General features: G+C 44.2%; 3 protein-coding genes across 3 annotated transcripts in view; 1 reads left to right on the forward strand and 2 right to left on the reverse strand.

Annotated features, from left to right (window-relative positions):
* Nucleotides 1–177: 177 nt before the first annotated feature.
* Nucleotides 178–3,335, reverse strand: mfsd5 (major facilitator superfamily domain containing 5). Its single transcript, XM_026333728.1, has 2 exons — nt 3,211–3,335; nt 178–2,365 (listed from the first exon to the last, which is right to left on the reverse strand). Exon 2 carries the CDS (start codon nt 2,291–2,293, stop codon nt 845–847), a length of 1,449 nt encoding a protein of 482 aa, XP_026189513.1. The 5' UTR covers nt 2,294–2,365; nt 3,211–3,335; the 3' UTR covers nt 178–844.
* Nucleotides 3,336–3,734: 399 nt separating this feature from the next.
* On the reverse strand, nt 3,735–15,530 carry nr1d4a (nuclear receptor subfamily 1, group D, member 4a). Its single transcript, XM_026331882.2, has 8 exons — nt 14,868–15,530; nt 8,898–9,206; nt 8,714–8,802; nt 8,466–8,610; nt 5,812–6,365; nt 5,523–5,708; nt 5,177–5,387; nt 3,735–5,091 (listed from the first exon to the last, which is right to left on the reverse strand). The coding sequence occupies exons 1-8, from the start codon at nt 14,881–14,883 to the stop codon at nt 4,895–4,897; spliced, it is 1,707 nt and encodes a 568-aa protein (XP_026187667.1). The 5' UTR covers nt 14,884–15,530; the 3' UTR covers nt 3,735–4,894.
* A 1,969-nt stretch (nt 15,531–17,499) lies between these two features.
* The window catches only part of rarga (retinoic acid receptor gamma a), a 40,826-nt gene continuing 40,290 nt past the window's right edge, over nt 17,500–18,035 (forward strand). Inside the window, exon 1 of the mRNA XM_026331884.1 lies at nt 17,500–17,728. The gene's annotated coding sequence lies outside the window, so the exon portion shown is untranslated. The remainder of the gene's footprint in view (nt 17,729–18,035) is intronic.

Below are 18,035 nucleotides of genomic sequence, written 5' to 3' on the forward strand. Positions count from 1 at the left end.
TTGCATATTTCACCTTCCTTCTCCAGATTCCTCCTAAAACTGTCGTAAATGAAAATATCTGATATAGATAGAGATACTTTATTTACATTATTTGGAAACCTTACCCAAATTAATATCATAAAACATTAAAATGCAGCACAATAAACATAAAACAAATTCAATGTGTACAATATGTGTACTTTTATTTTAAAGTGTAGCAGAAACGACCCCTGCACATGGTCTAGAAAGGCATTCAAAGTAAAACTGACCTACTGTAGACTGGTCTTTTTCATAAAATAGCACACACAAAAAACCCAACCTGCACAAATCAAAGCACTGTGGTCAAAGTATTGTAAGAACTGACATTCAGATATTGGTCTACATGCTAGTTCTGACCTTCTTTCTTTGGATGTTCATTCTTGGTAATTTCAAGTCTTTTTATGTCTATGTCACTTCAGCATCCCTGATCCACATGGGCCAGCTGACAAGTGAAATTAATTACATCCTGTCACAATGCCTGACCCCATCTCCCCATACAGTCACAATAACATCTGTGATAGCTATTCTGGGCATGACTGACCAGGTTCCCAGCTATTTGTTTGATAAATGAAGGTAGATTTGTTCCCAACACAGACAAGTCTCTCACAAAAAAGCACAAGGCAAATATATAAAAATGAAAATAAAATTAGATTTGAATCTACCAAAATACCCCGTTTGGATTTCCTTCGCAGATGGATTTGGCAAAATGTAGACTTCTGACTACTCCAGCAGAACAGAAGACATTTGTACTTTAAAACAAACAAAAAAATGGCATAATATATCTGAAATCAGTCAGCAGCCATAAATGGATGTGCGGCCCATTTTTTCAGTACATCTCCCCCTCCCCTCTGGTTCCCTCCAGTCTAAGGTCTGTGTCGTTTCTACCCAGGGTGAACAGACTGACGACAGCCATCAGAGCTGCCATCATCATAACTGCACAGCCTGCAAACATGTGTCTGGTTCCACTGCCACCCTCCCCTCCACCTGTTCCCGATACCTCCCCATGGAGGGCCAGCAGCCCTAGGCAGGCTAGCAGGTGCAAAGGCAGCCGGAACCAGGCCAGCACCCCAGCCCTCTTCTCCTCTGGGATCACCCTGCCCTGGAGAAAGCTTACTGCAGGGAAGTAGAGGCCGCAAGCAAGCTCCAGCAGCAGGAAGGCCAGAAAGGATTCATGAGGTCTAGGCTGGCCTGGGGCAGTGGAAAAGGTCAGCATGAAGAAAGAGAAGAAGGCCATCAGTACAGCCAGGCAGAGCACATGGCCGGGCTGTAAACGGTAACGAGTGGAAGTGGCTAGGCGGTACAGCAAGGAGCCCGCCATACTGGCAGCCATCAAGCACGAGAAAACTATTCCTAAAGGAGATCCATGAGGGTCCAATACTGGGGTCCAAAGGAAAACAAAAATGTAGAGGACACTTTCAAACAGGGCCTGCACTCCACCTAAGAGCATGACTCTCCTGTCTGAAAGCAGGCAGCGCAGCCCTTCGTGGCAACTGCGTGAGAACCGGGCCTTCGCAGACAAACGGGTCACACCTCCATTTGGAGTACCAAGGAGCAGTGTCTGTTTGTCCCCTTCAAGCCCTCCTTCAGCCTCTTCTTTGCCCCACTCTGTCAGCACCACCCAGCCACAGCATGCGAGGAAGGGGACAGCCAGGAGAAAGGGGGCCACTGGCCCCAGGTGGAGCCACTCAGCCAGCAAGTTAGCTACCAGCCCTGCTCCCACAGCGAGCCCATGGTTCCAGGTAGCAGCTTTGGTGAAGGTGCTGGGGATCCACTCTTTGGGAAAATCATGCACATCTATGTGCCGGTGCACGTACCAGGCTTCAAATGTGGTGGCAAGCAGGGATGTGGACAGACCTCCTAAAACACGGCCCACAATCAAAACAAAGTAGTCTCTGGACAGCTTGGTGAGACAACAAGCTGAATAGGACAGGCAGAAGACAAGACATGTCTGTCTACGTCCCAAGGCTTGAGGGAGCCAGCCTGAAACGGGTGCAAACAGAACACAGGAGGTCAGGCCACACACATATAAGATGGCTATTTGAGATTCCAGGAAGCTATAGTGTCGGTAAAGTTTGTAGAGGTAAGGACCCTGCAGCCAGTCTGCCCACAAAGCCAAAAGGTATGCCCGCAGGAATATACTCTGGAAACGACGGAAGGCTGGGTTGGCTACCGCAGTAGGAGTAGATTGAGGTGGGGTGAGGCGGCGTGCTGTGAGTTCGAGGCCAACGCACAGGAAGAGCAGAAAAATGATGGAAAGATAAGCTGTAACCAACATGGTGTAATAAACCTAACGAGGTCAGGCCTGAGGTCTTGGGGGGTTTTCAACTTCTTTTTTGTTCCTCAGCACCTGTGGAGACACAAGTTGGATCATTTAGTATAAATAGGTAAAATGACACTTAAATAAGCTTCTGATTCAGTAGACAGGAAACAGAAGAAAACTAAATGACAATACTGGGCTTTTTGCATTATCCGTGGCTGTTAGAAATCTTAGTTAAAATTCTAACCCTTTAAACGCATGGTCAGATTTGGGACACTTTATTTTATTTGCAAAAGAATAAATGTTGTTTTCACTGTTTTTTTCAAACCACATCAAACCAGTTCTAGATCCAAAATGACTAGATTTAAAAAAAAAAACTTTATTATGTAAAGCTACAGACTATTTAAAACCCTGGCACTTTATTTTTTAGAAGGTTTATTGTCCAGTGTCTGAGCTGCACCTGCTCCAGATTAGGGCAAAATCTGTTAAATGGCGTTTTCAAAAGGAGAATAAAGGTTTTATAAAACTGAAACCACTTTAATCACCGAATCGGTAAGTTAGTTAACGATGGTGGCACAACAAGAGTCTAAATTATTTACTAAAGTTAATGGTTAACAAATTTATTTACAGGTGACTTGGCCAAAAAGGTCTAATTTTATAAGCTTGGTTACGCCCCCAAAACAGGCGTCAGCTGTTACGACAGTTTGTTAGTTTTATATGAATTAATGAGTGAACAATGAACTTAAACACGAAACGTTAGCTCATTGATAGCACACAGCTAACGCTAAGCTAATGCTATGCTAACGTCTGAATGGAAAGGCTACGTAGCTAACGCTAGCATGCAGGCTAACCTACTGCTAAAGGAAACAAAGATTTCTAACTATCCCACTATCTGTTGTCCACTATGCAGTATCATACGGTGTGCCATCTCTTACCCTGTCGTTTGTCATCTGTCCCATAGTAGTGACACGACGTAAAAAGCGGTTTTAATGAAACATTGCTAAGTGATAGCGAAAAATGTAGCTGGACTGGCAAACACCAACGTTTACTTCCGGGATCCGGAAACTATAATTTTACCACAAGGTGGCATCCCTGCTTTGTTTTTGGATTCGAAGTTGTTTCCTGTTCCCAGACATCCCGGGTTTAAGGTGAGAGTTTATTTATTTCCTACCAGTTTTTTATGTAAAGTAGTTTCTGAAAGTGCGTGATAGGTTTGTCCATGTTGATTTAATCGACACACACCGAGGACAAAAACGCACAGGTGTGTACAACGTAGTGTCTCTAATGGTAATGAACCAAAGTCATGGAGTCGTGTGCCGTCTGGCTGGGTATGGATGCCATCACTCTATATGGTGCACAGTCTAATGGCACGCATAGAATAAACACGTGTTTGGATAGTAACATCGTTTTTAGTTGCGTACTGCAGAAATGCACATAAAAGAAAGGCAGGCCAGCAGAGTAATACATAATTCGAACTTTATATCATAATATCATTTCTATATAGGAAGAAAGATTTACAAAATGTACAAGATGTGCTCAATCAGTTATAATCAAACAAGCAAACAGTGGGAGGACCAATCAAATAAGATCTCTCACCCAAAATTACTTCTTGAGTTTGTATGACAAACATTGGGGGGCGGAGGATGGGTGCATGAGGGTGAGTGCTGGTGATTTTAGGGATTATGCTGGTAGGTTACATCATCTGATAGAAGGAAGTGGGTCTAAGCCAAATGAAAATCCCTACTACATATTCTCCTGTGCAAAGCCTCCTTGGCATGGCCAAACCCCTGTGTGATCCATCATTATCAGTTCAGTCATTAATACATAGACTGTGGGCTAAGTCATATTTACAGCAACAAAAATGAACAAAGAAACTACAGAAATCAACATGCGATAAATGCACACACACTTTTCTGAAATCATCAAAAAATGCCATTAACTGTGAAGTTCACATATTCAAACCCAAGTTGTACCACGTTTCCTGGAAGATCATCAAAAATAGTAAGAGACAGAATGCAGCCTATTGTGTACACGTGACACATTAATATAGTGATCTCATTCCAGTGCTAATGCTGATGCAACGATGCACAATTACCCTAATATTTCTGATTTCTCTACGCATTATTTACAGGTTCCCTTTCTCTTAAAAACAAACAGCCTCATGGTCAGTCATCAGTAATGGTCCCCACGTGATAACTGTTTCGATCTACGAAGTGTCTTTCAGCTGCTGCTTAATGATGGCTTGTTGGTACTGTATGACTTAAGGAATAAACAGAAGTGAAAAGGGATTTATTCTTAAGTACAATGGATATAATGAAATAATATTTGTCCAAAAGGGTAATAGTAATCCTGCATAATGATGTATTTTGTTACTGGAACAATGTCTCTCAAGAGATTCTGAGGTTTGTCTGTATACATAGAGTTTATAACTGTATATGTCCAACAACAGTGAATCAAAAATATATCCCCTAGTGCCCTCATTAGTCCTGTTGGAAAAAGCTTCTCCGATTGCACAGTTCCTTGGAAGATAATATATGTGTGTGTGTGTGTGTGTGTGTTGTGCTGTGTATTTGGTGTAAAACAGTTTGTGAATGTGTGTTCTGTGAACAAGCATCTTGCTCAAGGATCGATGCGAAAGGCCAGTAGCTTGTCGGAGTGCAGGTTGTTGAGTGTACGCAGGTCTGGCAGACGCAGGAGAAGTTTAGGGAAGAGAGCGGTGTCCTCTGGGCGACGTCGGGTGATAAGAGATCGTAGGGCGCGGATCAGACCCTCCTGGAGCTGCTCTACAGCCCGCATGTCCAAGATTCCAGTACAGTCTAAGGGACACAAAAAACTCTAGTGAGTGGCTGACAGTCAGCGTTATTACAGACCGTTTCTTTTCCTATTGAGGAATTTCCTTACCTGCAGAGACCAGCACCACAGCCATGAAGAGGGCCATTTCATCAGGCTCCAGCCCCAGTGAGCCCAACTTCTCACTGAACTCAAACATTGCGTCCAGCAGAGAGCCCATGCCCAAAGCCCGCAGGGTGGAGAGCGAGTAGGTTTGTCCATTTAGGAAGGTCACTGTACGTGCCTCAGCATTAAACAAACTGCAGAACCTCACCATCAGAACCTACACATACAAGGGACAGAGAAAAACAGAGGAACACTTAAGATCTGAGACAAATACTAATTAGACTCATAAAGAAAGATCCCTGTGTTTTGAATTTATTAGGCACAGTAGTCATTATTTAAAAAGTTTTATTACCTGGAAGGTGCCTGATTTGAGCAGCATGACCTGGTCTTGTTGGCTAAGCTCCTGAAATCCTGGAATGCCCTTGGCAAACTCTACCACCTCCTTGACAGCAGGAGTGAAACACTGAGAGAAGGATTCCCAAATCTCCTGACTTGTACGCTCTGCCCCTGATACAGGGCACGCATTGAGAGGACAGGCCTTAGAGAAGCAAATAAGACAGAGAAGGAATCGTAAATTGTTGGTCAAACAAGATATAAGACATAAGGACTCTTAAACTAATTTGGTTTACTTCTGCACTTACCAGCACTTTAGCTCCTGGAGCTAATTTCCATGGGCAGGAGGGCTGATTTGTGACACCTCCTGCAGTGTGAAACCTGTTATGATTGGCAGACCTTCCCCTTGAAGGTGTTGTACCATGAGATTGGTTATGATTGGAATTTGTCGACACTAAGTAGGTGTAGTGATTGCTGTCCACGCTGTGGAATGTAGAATGGTTGTCGTTGGGGGCAACAGGGCAAGACTGATAATTGTGGGAGGAGGTGGGATGAGACGAGACTTGGGGGAAGCTGGTTTCCTGAGAAAAAGGAGGTTTGTTGTTGTTGTTGGTGTTGTTGGTCCTCTTGGCTGCTCTCTCCTGGGTGCTGCTATTGCTGCTGGTAAAAATGTCACGGTAGGCTCTGGAGATGGCCCCGATGGCCTCTTTTGAGTTGCCATCATCTGGGCTAGGAGGAGTGTCTCTCACCAAAGAAGAGTCCATATCCATAGCAGCCGACTCATTGAGGCTGTTCATGTAGCTCTGCATCTCATCCAGAAGCCGCTGTTTCTCTCTCTTGGGGATGCGGCCAAAACGCACAGCTGGTGGAGACACAAGCAGTGAATAAAGATCAGGCTCCAGTTTCATGTCCAATTTCCACTTTACAGTTTTTGCTCGGACAGAACACAGTCTGAAATGACTGAAAGGGTATACAGCCAGGCCAATGACAGATAACGTCTTCTTGCTACAAATTAGAGCTAGGCATACTTAAACCATTACCCATTGCACCTCCTCCTGTACCACACATCAAAGGCACAGAAAGTGTTGAATGACTTCAAGGAGAATCACACAAAACTTCCCTCTCCTCACCCGTGGCCCTATCCCCCTTCCCACAGTAACCATCAGCTGAAGAGGCTATTTATAGACCCCCTGCTCCCATCTGCCTCATCCTCTCCTCTATCCACCCCTGTCTACTTCCTCCCCTGCTCCATCCTTCTGTTTGTAAAGTAGGGCAGTGGGACAACGTGAGCGTGATGTCACAGGCACTCATGAGAGCCAGAGAGGATGAAAGAGGTGGGCTTGAAGCATCCAGCTCCAGGCTACATGAAGACGACTGACATGATAATGTGATATACAGTATAGAAAATGCCAGTGAGTGTATGTACGTGGGAGATGTGTAGGTGTGTGTGTGTGTGTGTGTGTGTGTGTGTGTGCAAAATAGAGCTAAATAAAGCAAAATAAGTTGATTTTGTAGAGCTTCAAAGAGTTTTGCAAGGATGGCATACTGGATTTATGTGTGACGCAGAAGATTCATATAGCAGCAATAATCATTGTAAAGCACTTTCACCTTTACTGCCATGTGTAATAATAATTTAGTTTACATAAAGACTGAACAGTTACGGGTCAAGTGAAATACTAGTCCCAGTCAGATGCACAGGAGATGCTACTATGATCACAGAATATACAGTAATGTGTTCACAGCCTGCAGGGTCCTTTGATGAAGATGGGAACGAGAGTCATTTCTTTCATCACGGTTAAAAATAAGAGGCAAATGCAGAGTATTGAGCTGTTGCATTAAAGATGATGCTGATTAGAAAAGTGTGTCATCATGCCAGCAGACTTAAACATTTGCCTGCATTGCAGCTTGTCACAGACTGTGTGAAATCGGGCTGTACTATTTATTGTGGGCTGCAGGCAGTTGCATGTGGTTTTCCTGTTTTTATAAGGGTTGAAACAGACCAAAAAGGGGTTTCTAGGTTGTGGTCCTTCATGCTTTGAAAAACCTCCCCTATCAGGGTTGTACTGAGTGTTTGTTCTCTTATTGAATCACTCTTTGCCACCCTATTTTCTCTGTGCACCAGAAGTGTCAAGCACATGCAGAAATAACACTAACCTCTTTACTAGATTTGGCAATGCAAGGTACTGGAGGGTGGAGATAAGCAGAAACCATACTGAGAAGAAGAAGACAGGAAAACTACACCAAGTAGGTCATGATGTATGAGTACACTACAGGCCTGATTCTGTATTGTTTTTCTAGGTCAGCCAAGCTATTTTCTTAATCTGAGATGATAGGAGATCAATCATTGTACAGCTATCAGAGCTGAAACTAGGTGATGAGAATGTCAAACCTGATCAAATTCATTCACAACAACTGCCTCTTTTCTGCATCCCTTGCTTAATTTTCGCCCTATCCCTCATTAATTCAAGATGTTCTCTGGGCATACACAAGGTAATCAAGTTGACCCCGTTCCAATTTCCTAAAATAAATCCTGTGTTTGCTGCAGTTTTCCAGATGATAGATAGCTTTGGGGACTTAAAGGCTCCTCTTCTCATAAATCACTGTCCGAGGGGGAGATGTAAGCGAGCTCAGGGAACATGGTGGGTACATCAAAGTGGGAGGGACTGAACTCAACTGGAGCAGAGAAGTAACAGTATAGTGGGAGGATACTGCAAAGGATAGGAGAAAGACTTAAGAACATGCAGGGGCAAGCCAGGTGCAGACCTGCTGACAGAGTGAGTGACTGAGCTACTGGCACGATGACCTCAATAGACTTTGCGCATTACATTTTTCACACAGACCTACATATCTGTGCCTCTTTCCAGCTGCCCATTTCAGCACTGCTTTGGCAAATCGGAGCGCTGTGATCTTCTGGCAGAACTGCATTAGGGTCACTCATTAAAAATGTGTCAGGATGTCTCACCATCTCTTGACATGCCAACGGAGAGGCATTTCTTGAACCGGCAGTGCTGACAGCGGTTGCGGTTCATGCGCATGATGAGACAGTTCTCGTTCTTCACACACATCTTGTAGTTGATGTTCTGCTGGATGCTGCGGCGGAAAAAGCCCTGAAACAAATTATAGCCAGGTTATCACATGAAACTGGTACACCAAAGGCAACACATAGTTGGCTCATTGTCATTCTTAATTTCTCTGAGCAGGGGCGCTTACCTTGCAACCTTCACATGCATGGACTCCGTAGTGAAAACCAGATGCAATATCACCACAGACTTTGCAAAGCAGGACCATTCCACCTGTCTCTGAGGAGGGGGAAACAAACAGTAAGATAAGCTGCAAAAACCTATTAAAGGCATTAATGTGGATCTTGCATAGCACCAGTGAGGTGAATACTAACTGGTGAAAGTTCCTGGGAACCCGCACGGCCTCTTCCCTGCAATGGGGTGTGCATAGGTATGCTGTGGAGTGGGTGCTACTGGGGGGCTGCTGTAGACCTCTGGGAACTGGAATACCAGTTTGGAGGATGGGGTGGTGCACCCAGCAGACCTCTGTTTCAGCGCCCCAATCTCTGTGAAGGTAACCTCCTCTGGAGATGAGGGCTGGGAGTGAGAAGAAGGTGACTGTGTCTGGTACCCGCTGGAGGGGCTTCCAGGGCTGGGGCTGGCACTGCCAGAGGAGCCTGCATACAGGATGACTCCTCCACCTCCTGCAGACAGGGGAAAGAGTGGAAGACTCAGCTGAGACTTTGGGGTGAGGTGATTTGAGCAAATCTGAGCTGCAGCTCCTACTTTAACAGCTTATGGCATCATTCACATGTTGATTAGAAGTGGCCTTCATTTTTTTTTTTTTGTTTTTTGCCTGCAGCCTCCTGTTGGAGCTGCTGGCTGCATTAAAGGACTGTGAAATAGCATCATGGATTGAAGTTGGCCATCCGTATTTCAGCCCGTTCAGCTGCTCCTTGGATGTAATGTGATGTAATGCTGCACTTCACTTCCTCAGCTCTGACAGTTTACAGCGCCGTTGCCTCATCCTGAGTGTAACATGCAGTATTTATACGGGCACCGCGTAAATGTTTTTTTTTTTTTTTTGGTCGTTCGTTCGTGGGTTGTTCAGTTTCGCTTCCTCTCTCTCTCTTTCTATCTCTCTCACACTTCTAGTCATGCGTTGTGGATGAGCCGAGGCACGGCCTCACGTGTCTGCAGGGTCTGCTGCCTCCTCTGCTCCAATAATAGCCGCGCTCCCCTGGCACCGTGCCCAGCGCCAGCTAACAACACGACACCTGACCGCCGCCTCACATGCGTGGACTCCTGACACGGTTCCTGCCCGAACCCAATCCGCAGTCTCGTGTTGACATACACAACAATCTTAAGTCAGATCTGTGTTTATAAACACAGGCGGACCGGGGAGCTCCCTAGGCTAGAGGTGGCACCGAGTCTCAGTCACTGCTGTTCATGCGCCACCAACAGTCAGAGAATGAGAGTCACGTTTTCCTGCGAAGTGAAAGTCTGAGCTGTACAGACTCCAGTGCTGTGGGAACCCACGGAGACATGTTAGAGAATAACAAATTGTTTTCAGACGAAGGTAAATAGGTCCACTCGGTGGAACCTTCAAAATATGACTCTGTTGTCTGTGATTAGTCTGCACATGCAACTGAGAATGTTCCTGAGGAAAAATACAAATAATTTCCAACCTCTAAGATTCATGCAGTGGTTTCGTAAATTCAGCCTCTTTCTTCATGGAAACCGTGCATGAGTGCAGGACGTGCGTTGCCCTTTGCCTCACAAGGTATTTATTTAGCCCAAATGTTTGGATAATCCCTCAACCAGCACGTGTTGGTGGATTTGTTGACTCATGCCAGAGTCATAGACAGATGCAGGCCTGAGCCTCACCTCTTCCTGTGCAGACAGTCCCCACTCCACCCAAACACATTGCATGTCCACCTGAAGAGGCACATGTGCTTTGTTTATGAATGACCCTGCGCTGTAAACACTGTCAATTAACACTCTGCTTTACAGCCTGCTGCAACTCAACTAGCATCCAATGTCACAGTAGAAAAGTTAATGCCATTTAAATATAGGACATGTCAGGCTTCCTTTATTGTTGTGTACTAAGAATACTGACTCTTCTTATATTTATTTATATGTTGGTCAAAGCAAGTGGTAAACATATAGCATTATATGTTAATTTTCTATAATTGTCTATAAATGTAGAAATGGAAGGAGCCTTAAGTATCCACACAAGCTGTAAAAGCCAAGCACAGTTTAATTACATGATATTATTCTCACTATTGGCAGCCTGTAACATCAGTCAACTTTTAAAATGACCTGACACAAGATCATAGTATTCAGCCATTCAAACAAAAATACTCCTTTTTCCATGTAAGAACTCCTGCATTTCATGTTACTGAAAAATATTTATATTTCCATGGTTCATGTCCTGGTGTTAGTATCATAGTCCATCAATTATTGCAGCTGCACCAGACTTTTTTGGCTTGTTGTGTGGGATTTCCCCACACAGGCAAACACGATTGTGACCGTGTGCACGATTCAGGTCACTGCACACAGCTTTAATTGAGGAGTCGATCAGTCCCCGTCTTAAGTTTAGCCTACCCGTGCAGGCACTAATCTGCCTGGGACCGGAGGCAGGCAGGGAAACGTGAGCAGGGAGCACTCCACGGGCACCACAGCTCCTCTCCTCTTTCCCCTCCTGTCCTTCATCTCTCACTTTCACTGCTTCACCTTATAGCGCAGGACACGCAGGGACGACCACATACAGTTAGGGTCACCCGTGTGTGTCTGCTCTGGTGGTGTGAAGTTTAGAGCTTAGCATGTAGTGTTTATGATGCTGGGACTGAAATAATGTAGGCCAATAAAAAGAGTCAGTGTGTGGTCCTGACCACGCTCAGTCTTGTGTGTTTGCACTGGACTTCATTAACTCAGGCTTGTGTAAGTAGGTCACTATCAAAGGAAGTTGATGGACTTGTCCATGTGCCTTTATCATCTCCAAATTGATGCAGCATCAGAGTCCCAAGGGACCTGGACTGAACTGGACTGGACTGTGTCACAGTTCTAAGTATTAACGTACCAGTGTATGGTCTAATATATTGGATCATTGCGTGTGTGTGTGTGTGTGTGTGTGTGAGGGGGGGGGGACCATGGACTATTTCAGGATCATGCGAGTCTTTAAGTGTTTGTCATCAGAGATCTGAGCATCGTGAGTCACGTTCCAGCTGAAACACACCCTGAGCCCTGAACCGATGAGTCGGGGACAGATGCTGCAGCTTCGTCTCTGATTCAAACCAAATAAACCAATTCAATCGCCTACAAGCAGCGCGCGCATGAGGAGGGAAAACGTGACGGGGGGGGGGGGGGTTAATAATGTATTGAATCGTTGACCCACTGACCAGGCTCTGCCTCACCGTCACCGCAAGCGGCATCAGCGGAGGAGCGGCCGTGAGAGCGCGGACGCGGCGGGAGGCGGGTCCCGGTGCCTCACGCGTTGCACGCGGCTCAGCGAGAGGAGCCACGTGAGGAGGCTTTTTGACGGGGCTTTCACTGGGAAGACTTGATGCCGAGCTCCAGCCAGGGGCCAGAGCCTCCACGGTCCGCCAGGGCTTATAATTAAAGAGCCAAATTAAATAGAGCAGCATGTTATGCGCCGGGGTGGTCTGAGCGCGCTCCACCTGCAGCTCCGCCTGCCGTGACGGTCTGGAGCTGCAAGGGGTTTGTTTGGAAACAGGAGGGTGATGTGTGTCAGTATGTGGCCAGATCAGAGTCTACACTGAGAAGAAACATGAAAATCATGACGAAAAAGATTTCTAGTGGATGTTGCTATGTTTGAAATTCAGTTTTAGTAATGTGTCTGTGGGCTAAACTGAAATGGTGTTAAATGTGATAAAACAGGGAGCTGGTTATGTTAATGAGCCTTTCACTGCACGTGCTGCAACTAAAACACACACACAGGATTATGGTGCCTGTTTCGGAGATTTGATTTTTATTTTAATTTATGTCAGTAAAGAATTTTGGAGATACACTTTGAGTTTTAACTGGTTATTAGAAATGGATGTGTGTTTCAGAACTTATTTTACCAGACTTCACACTAACATGGTTGCATGATGAGGTTATTATTATCTTTAATTTGGGCTGACATTACAGAGTTAGAGCTCAAATATTGGCCTCCTCTAATGAGATCTGTCTGAATGTTGTTGCCAGGCAAAGTCATGGCAGTTTCAAATAGATAGTGAGGAACAGACCCGAGTTGGGGGGGGGGGGGGGTCTGTTTCTTTCTCCATGCTGAGAATGATACAGAAAAGTGTCAGGGGGAGGTTTAGTGTCAGCTATGGAGCGGACTGCTCTGTTTTTAGCATATAAGCATCATTTGACAGCTAATGCTGCTGTATTCTTATTGACCAAATTAATGTTGTTTCATGTTTTCTGTGCTTCAGTTCAAACCCACACAGTATAATGCAACTGATTTTTGATATGAGGTCAAGGGTCAACATGCTGATTTAGTCCAAATATTTATAATGAAGTTATATTTTCAAATGCTAACTTTGGATAAACAGTGTTAAAACTCACCCTGAGGTGGTTTTATACTGGTATAACACTTTGACCCTCACTCGCTCACACACTCATACACCAATGGAACAGCCACCAGGGGCAAGACACTTTGACCTTTGGGCCAGTGAAGCCAGGGATCAAACCACCAACCCCCTGGTTCATGGTCGACCTGCCCCACCACCAGGATAGACTATGTCACCATATAGACTTTGTGTGAGCCGCCCATCCTTGTGAGGACACCCCTTGACCTGATGCATTTCATGGTCCACTGTCATAACCCCAATCCTTTAAACCTCTAAGTCTGCTCAAACAGCCCCTTGAGTTTGTGTGAGGGTCAGTCTGAATGTCCTCACTCCCAAAGTGTAAAGCCTGGTCCTCACTAAGATAGCAACACCAGTGCACATACGGGCACAACCCCATTATATCTGCTGGACTTTATGAGCCTTACAGCCCACCAGCCATATTCTGCCAGTTATGATGATGTTTATGAGATTTGTTTAGATCACATTGATCCTGTGAGCTAAAATAAAACCATGTACATTCCTACAACCTGAGTGAATCATTAAAGGTCAGTGAACCCAGTCCAAGGTGGCCACCTACATTTAGATGGACCGGAGTTAAAAGAAAATACAAACATGGTCATAAATAGTTGATTAAAACATAAATGATACAAACCATAAATATGTAAATAACAAATAGAAACCTGACATTGCCAACCCCCCCCCCAGTCCTATTCACACACAAACAGCAGCCACCCTCTGAAAATCAATAAAACCAGGAGAGAAGCGCAGCGCAGGCTTTATCTTTATAAGGCAGGCTAATATTGCAGCCATTATCTTTGATTACACATTTAACTGCCTTCAGAGAAAACATTAGGCCCTTTTATCAACGTAAATAGAAAGTCGTAACCCGACTTTAGTTGCCTTCAGATTAGAGCAGGATGTCAACGGAGCACAGGGTGCGCCCATCACCTGTGCTGGAACGTGACCGTCACTGTTGTAAATGATTCACCGTCAGTCAAGGAGCGGAAACAGAAAGCTTGTCCACCCTTGGCTGACCTACAGCAACCCCGGGCTAATGCCACTTAAGGCATGGAAGTCCTGCGCTTGTTAACTTTTATGCTGCAGGTGCGTGCGTCGATGACAAAAACAAACACGCCCTTCTCTTTAGTTTTATAGTGCGCAGCTCAAATCGTGGCTCGGACAGATTATGACCCCGGTGACAGCCAGTGTACTGTAGCTCCACGTGAGTTTGTTTTCATGCAGAGAAACAGGAAGTTGCCAGCATCACTACAACCATATGGCGCGGACCGCGGTGGCTGGAGCCGCAGTCCGGGCTGCGTTTGGCGTTTGAAGGCAGCACAGTAACTTTTGCAGTTTGCCCCAAGTCTCTCAGCATTAACACACACACACACACACACACACACACATATATATATATATATATATATATATATATATATATATATATATATATATCAAAGCCATGTTCCGAGCACATCATTGCAAACACAACTGGCAACTATGCACGTTTAAGATAGAAATATACTATTATGAGCTTTAGAGAGGAGTTTGCACTTCAGGCTGGAAACGATGTAAATTCACCTTTTACATTAATCAAATCAGAGCTTTGTAGTATTTAAGTTTATTATTATTATGTTTTAATTGGATTCATATTAAATTCAGGTCAAACTGTTAAATTTGCCATATCTTGAATGAAACAATGTCCCGTTAATCAATTCTGACTCTAATGTCATAATCAGCGTCGCTGCCCTAACGCAGAGATGTGAAACATAAAGTTAATCTTACCAGGGCTGTTATCCATATTTCTTCTTGAGGGTTGATGACTTTAGAGAAACTTGAAGCAGACTTCTGTGGATGGGACTAGATTGCTGCAAAAGTCTTTTGAAGACAGGTGAGATAGTCAAGAAGCAGTTTTGCGTAAAACACCTGCTCCATGGAGCGCAAAAAGGGAAGCGCTGATGGAATAGTGTCCAGGGAACGTAAAGTTTGTTTTCCCCAGGTGAGCTGTTGACAGGTGCTCAGTATTTGTCTGACTGAGGTGAACTCGATAGGCTGCTCTCCTCAAAGATACCTGGGTGCCCTCTGCGCACTGGATACTGCGCTTCGGCTCCGGCGCATGCGATGTTGCACAAGCAAAAAATTAAACGATTCTCATAAATTCCAAGAAAGTAGAGTCAGCATATCCGGGAGTGTCAGGCATGACACACACACCCACTGATACAAACACCCACATCAATCACGTTTGCAGGTGAGTTGGAAATGTGACCGCCTTTCTGTTCGCTCCAGCTTGTGTTGTGTGTGTTTGTGTGGGAATTTGCTCAGTCTTTGTATCTCGCAGGGTCCTTTCTCTCCCCCTCTCTCCTTCACGCTGTTGTGCATTTTCATTGGCGGGGATGTGGAGCTGAGGGGAGGTTGATGCGCTTATTCGACCGTGGTATGTGTTCACTAAAGCCACGCTACATGTGCGCTCTGCATGTGCAGGGGAAAGCGCTGCCCTACTGATACACATTTTATGCAAAGTACGGAGCGTGTGGTGCGCGGGGATGGCGAGATTGGAGGACGGAGCACATGGACAATAGGCGTGGCTCACCGTGACTGCCTGTTCTCTGACAAGCAGTAAACGGATGGTAAACATCCAGACACCCCAAACACCGCGCAAGTGCCAAAGGAAACTGTAGATGTGCCAAATGGACACGTTATCAACATGCTATTGGAGGAAACTGTGGAAGAACTCAGCTTAATATTTCGGTTTATGACAATGAGTACATTTTATTTTTGATCATTTCGGCATGTTTCGGTTTTTTTGCGCGTTTTTGAAGAACAGATTTAGGATGAGGTGTTTTTTTTTTTGGATTGAAAAATCTGACTTCTAAATTTAAATGTGTTTGCGCAACAAGAGGTTGTGATAGTCATCAACAAACTCACTGACCTAATATACGTCTCTGAGCATGCAGTGGCAACTAGGGCATACACAGCTTGTGGAAAGCGCCCCCTAGTGGTGATTCATGGCGTTGACACATAAACTGGAAGATCTATCTGTCTAATAATGTCTCTCTAATAATCTATCTATCTATCTATCTATCTATCTATCTATCTATCTATCTATCTATCTATCTGTCTGTCTGTCTGTCTGTCTCTAATGATCTATCTATCGATCTGTCTAATAATCTATCTATCTATCTATCTATCTATCTATCTATCTATCTATCTATCTATCTATCTATCTGTCTGTCTGTCTCTCTGTCTGTCTGTCTCTCTAATGATCTATCTATCGATCTGTCTAATAATCTATCTATCTATCTATCTATCTATCTGTCTGTCTGTCTGTCTGTCTGTCTGTCTGTCTGTCTGTCTGTCTGTCTGTCTCTCTAATGATCTATCTATCGATCTGTCTATCTAATAATGTCTATCTGTCTATCTATCTAATAATCTATCTATCTATCTAATAATCTATCTATCTATCTATCTATCTATCTATCTATCTATCTATCTATCTATCTATCTATCTATCTATCTATCTATCTGTCTGTCTGTCTGTCTGTCTGTCTGTCTGTCTGTCTGTCTCTAATGATCTATCTATCGATCTGTCTAATAATCTATCTATCTATCTATCTATCTATCTGTCTGTCTGTCTCTGTCTGTCTGTCTCTCTAATGATCTATCTATCGATCTGTCTAATAATCTATCTATCTATCTATCTATCTATCTATCTGTCTGTCTGTCTGTCTGTCTGTCTGTCTGTCTCTCTCTCTAATGATCTATCTATCGATCTGTCTATCTAATAATCTGTCTATCTGTCTATCTATCTAATAATCTATCTATCTAATAATCTGTCTATCTATCTATCTATCTATCTATCTATCTATCTATCTATCTATCTATCTATCTATCTATCTATGTCTGTCTCTCTGTGTCTCTAATAATCTATCTATCGATCTGTCTATCTCTCTGTCTGTCTGTCTATCTATCTATCTCTCTGTCTGTCTGTCTGTCTGTCTGTCTCTGTGTGTCTCTAATAATCTATCTATCGATCTATCTATCTATCTATCTATCTATCTATCTATCTATCTATCTATCTATCTATCTATCTATCTATCTATCAGGCTTTAATAATTCGTTATATGACTCATTAACTAATCAATATTCCTTTAATTCCTCTATCCCTCGTGCTCACCTCTGAAGTAAGAAACAAAAGGTGCGTGAGTGCTTTAAATGTATAAAATATATATAATATAATTATATTGGTTGTGATTATTTCTATTATTCTCTCAAATGACAGATACGTCATAATAGATACGTCGCCTTCTAAATATTCATCACTTTCTCCACTAGAGGGCGGCGCAGGGCCAGAAATCTTGACGCACGGTCGTTCCCTACTACGCCCCTGCACAGTGACGGATTGGCAACCAAAAGAAGGTGATCTGACAAATGACAGAAGTGCTCGCTGAGGCGTAAGACCAAATGGCGTGATCTGCACAAGCTGCTTTGCTGTAACAGAGGATTTCCTTGAAGACTGTCCATGACTTTGCTTTGTTTTCTTCACAGAAAACTTGGCTGTGCGCGCGTTTCTCATCCATTATTTATTATTTCAAACTTCTGGGAAAATGTGTTCGCTTTTGAAGCCGAGGCCACTCTAGTCGAGGAAGGTAGGATTGTGTACTTTCCATAAATCATCTCCTGCCTTGATTAATTGGATGGGTCTAAGAATAAACGAAGCTCAAGCAGCGTCATCCGGGTGTGTGTTTACCGAAAATGTGTGTGATGTGAGACTCACGCACTCATGATGAGGACGCGTTCCGGCAGGGCACTGGGTAATTACAGTCTGCTGGAGCTGTTGGGGGACTGAGCAGAGCGCAAGCCGCTGCCAACATACACACCTGCAAAGCACTTTTTAGCCCGGGGCTGAAAACACAGTCTTCACCGCTGTGGCTGTCACCCAGTCCCACACCGCCC

Source organism: Mastacembelus armatus, chromosome 7 (assembly GCF_900324485.2).
Source record: "Mastacembelus armatus chromosome 7, fMasArm1.2, whole genome shotgun sequence".
Taxonomy (NCBI): Eukaryota; Metazoa; Chordata; class Actinopteri; order Synbranchiformes; family Mastacembelidae; genus Mastacembelus; species Mastacembelus armatus.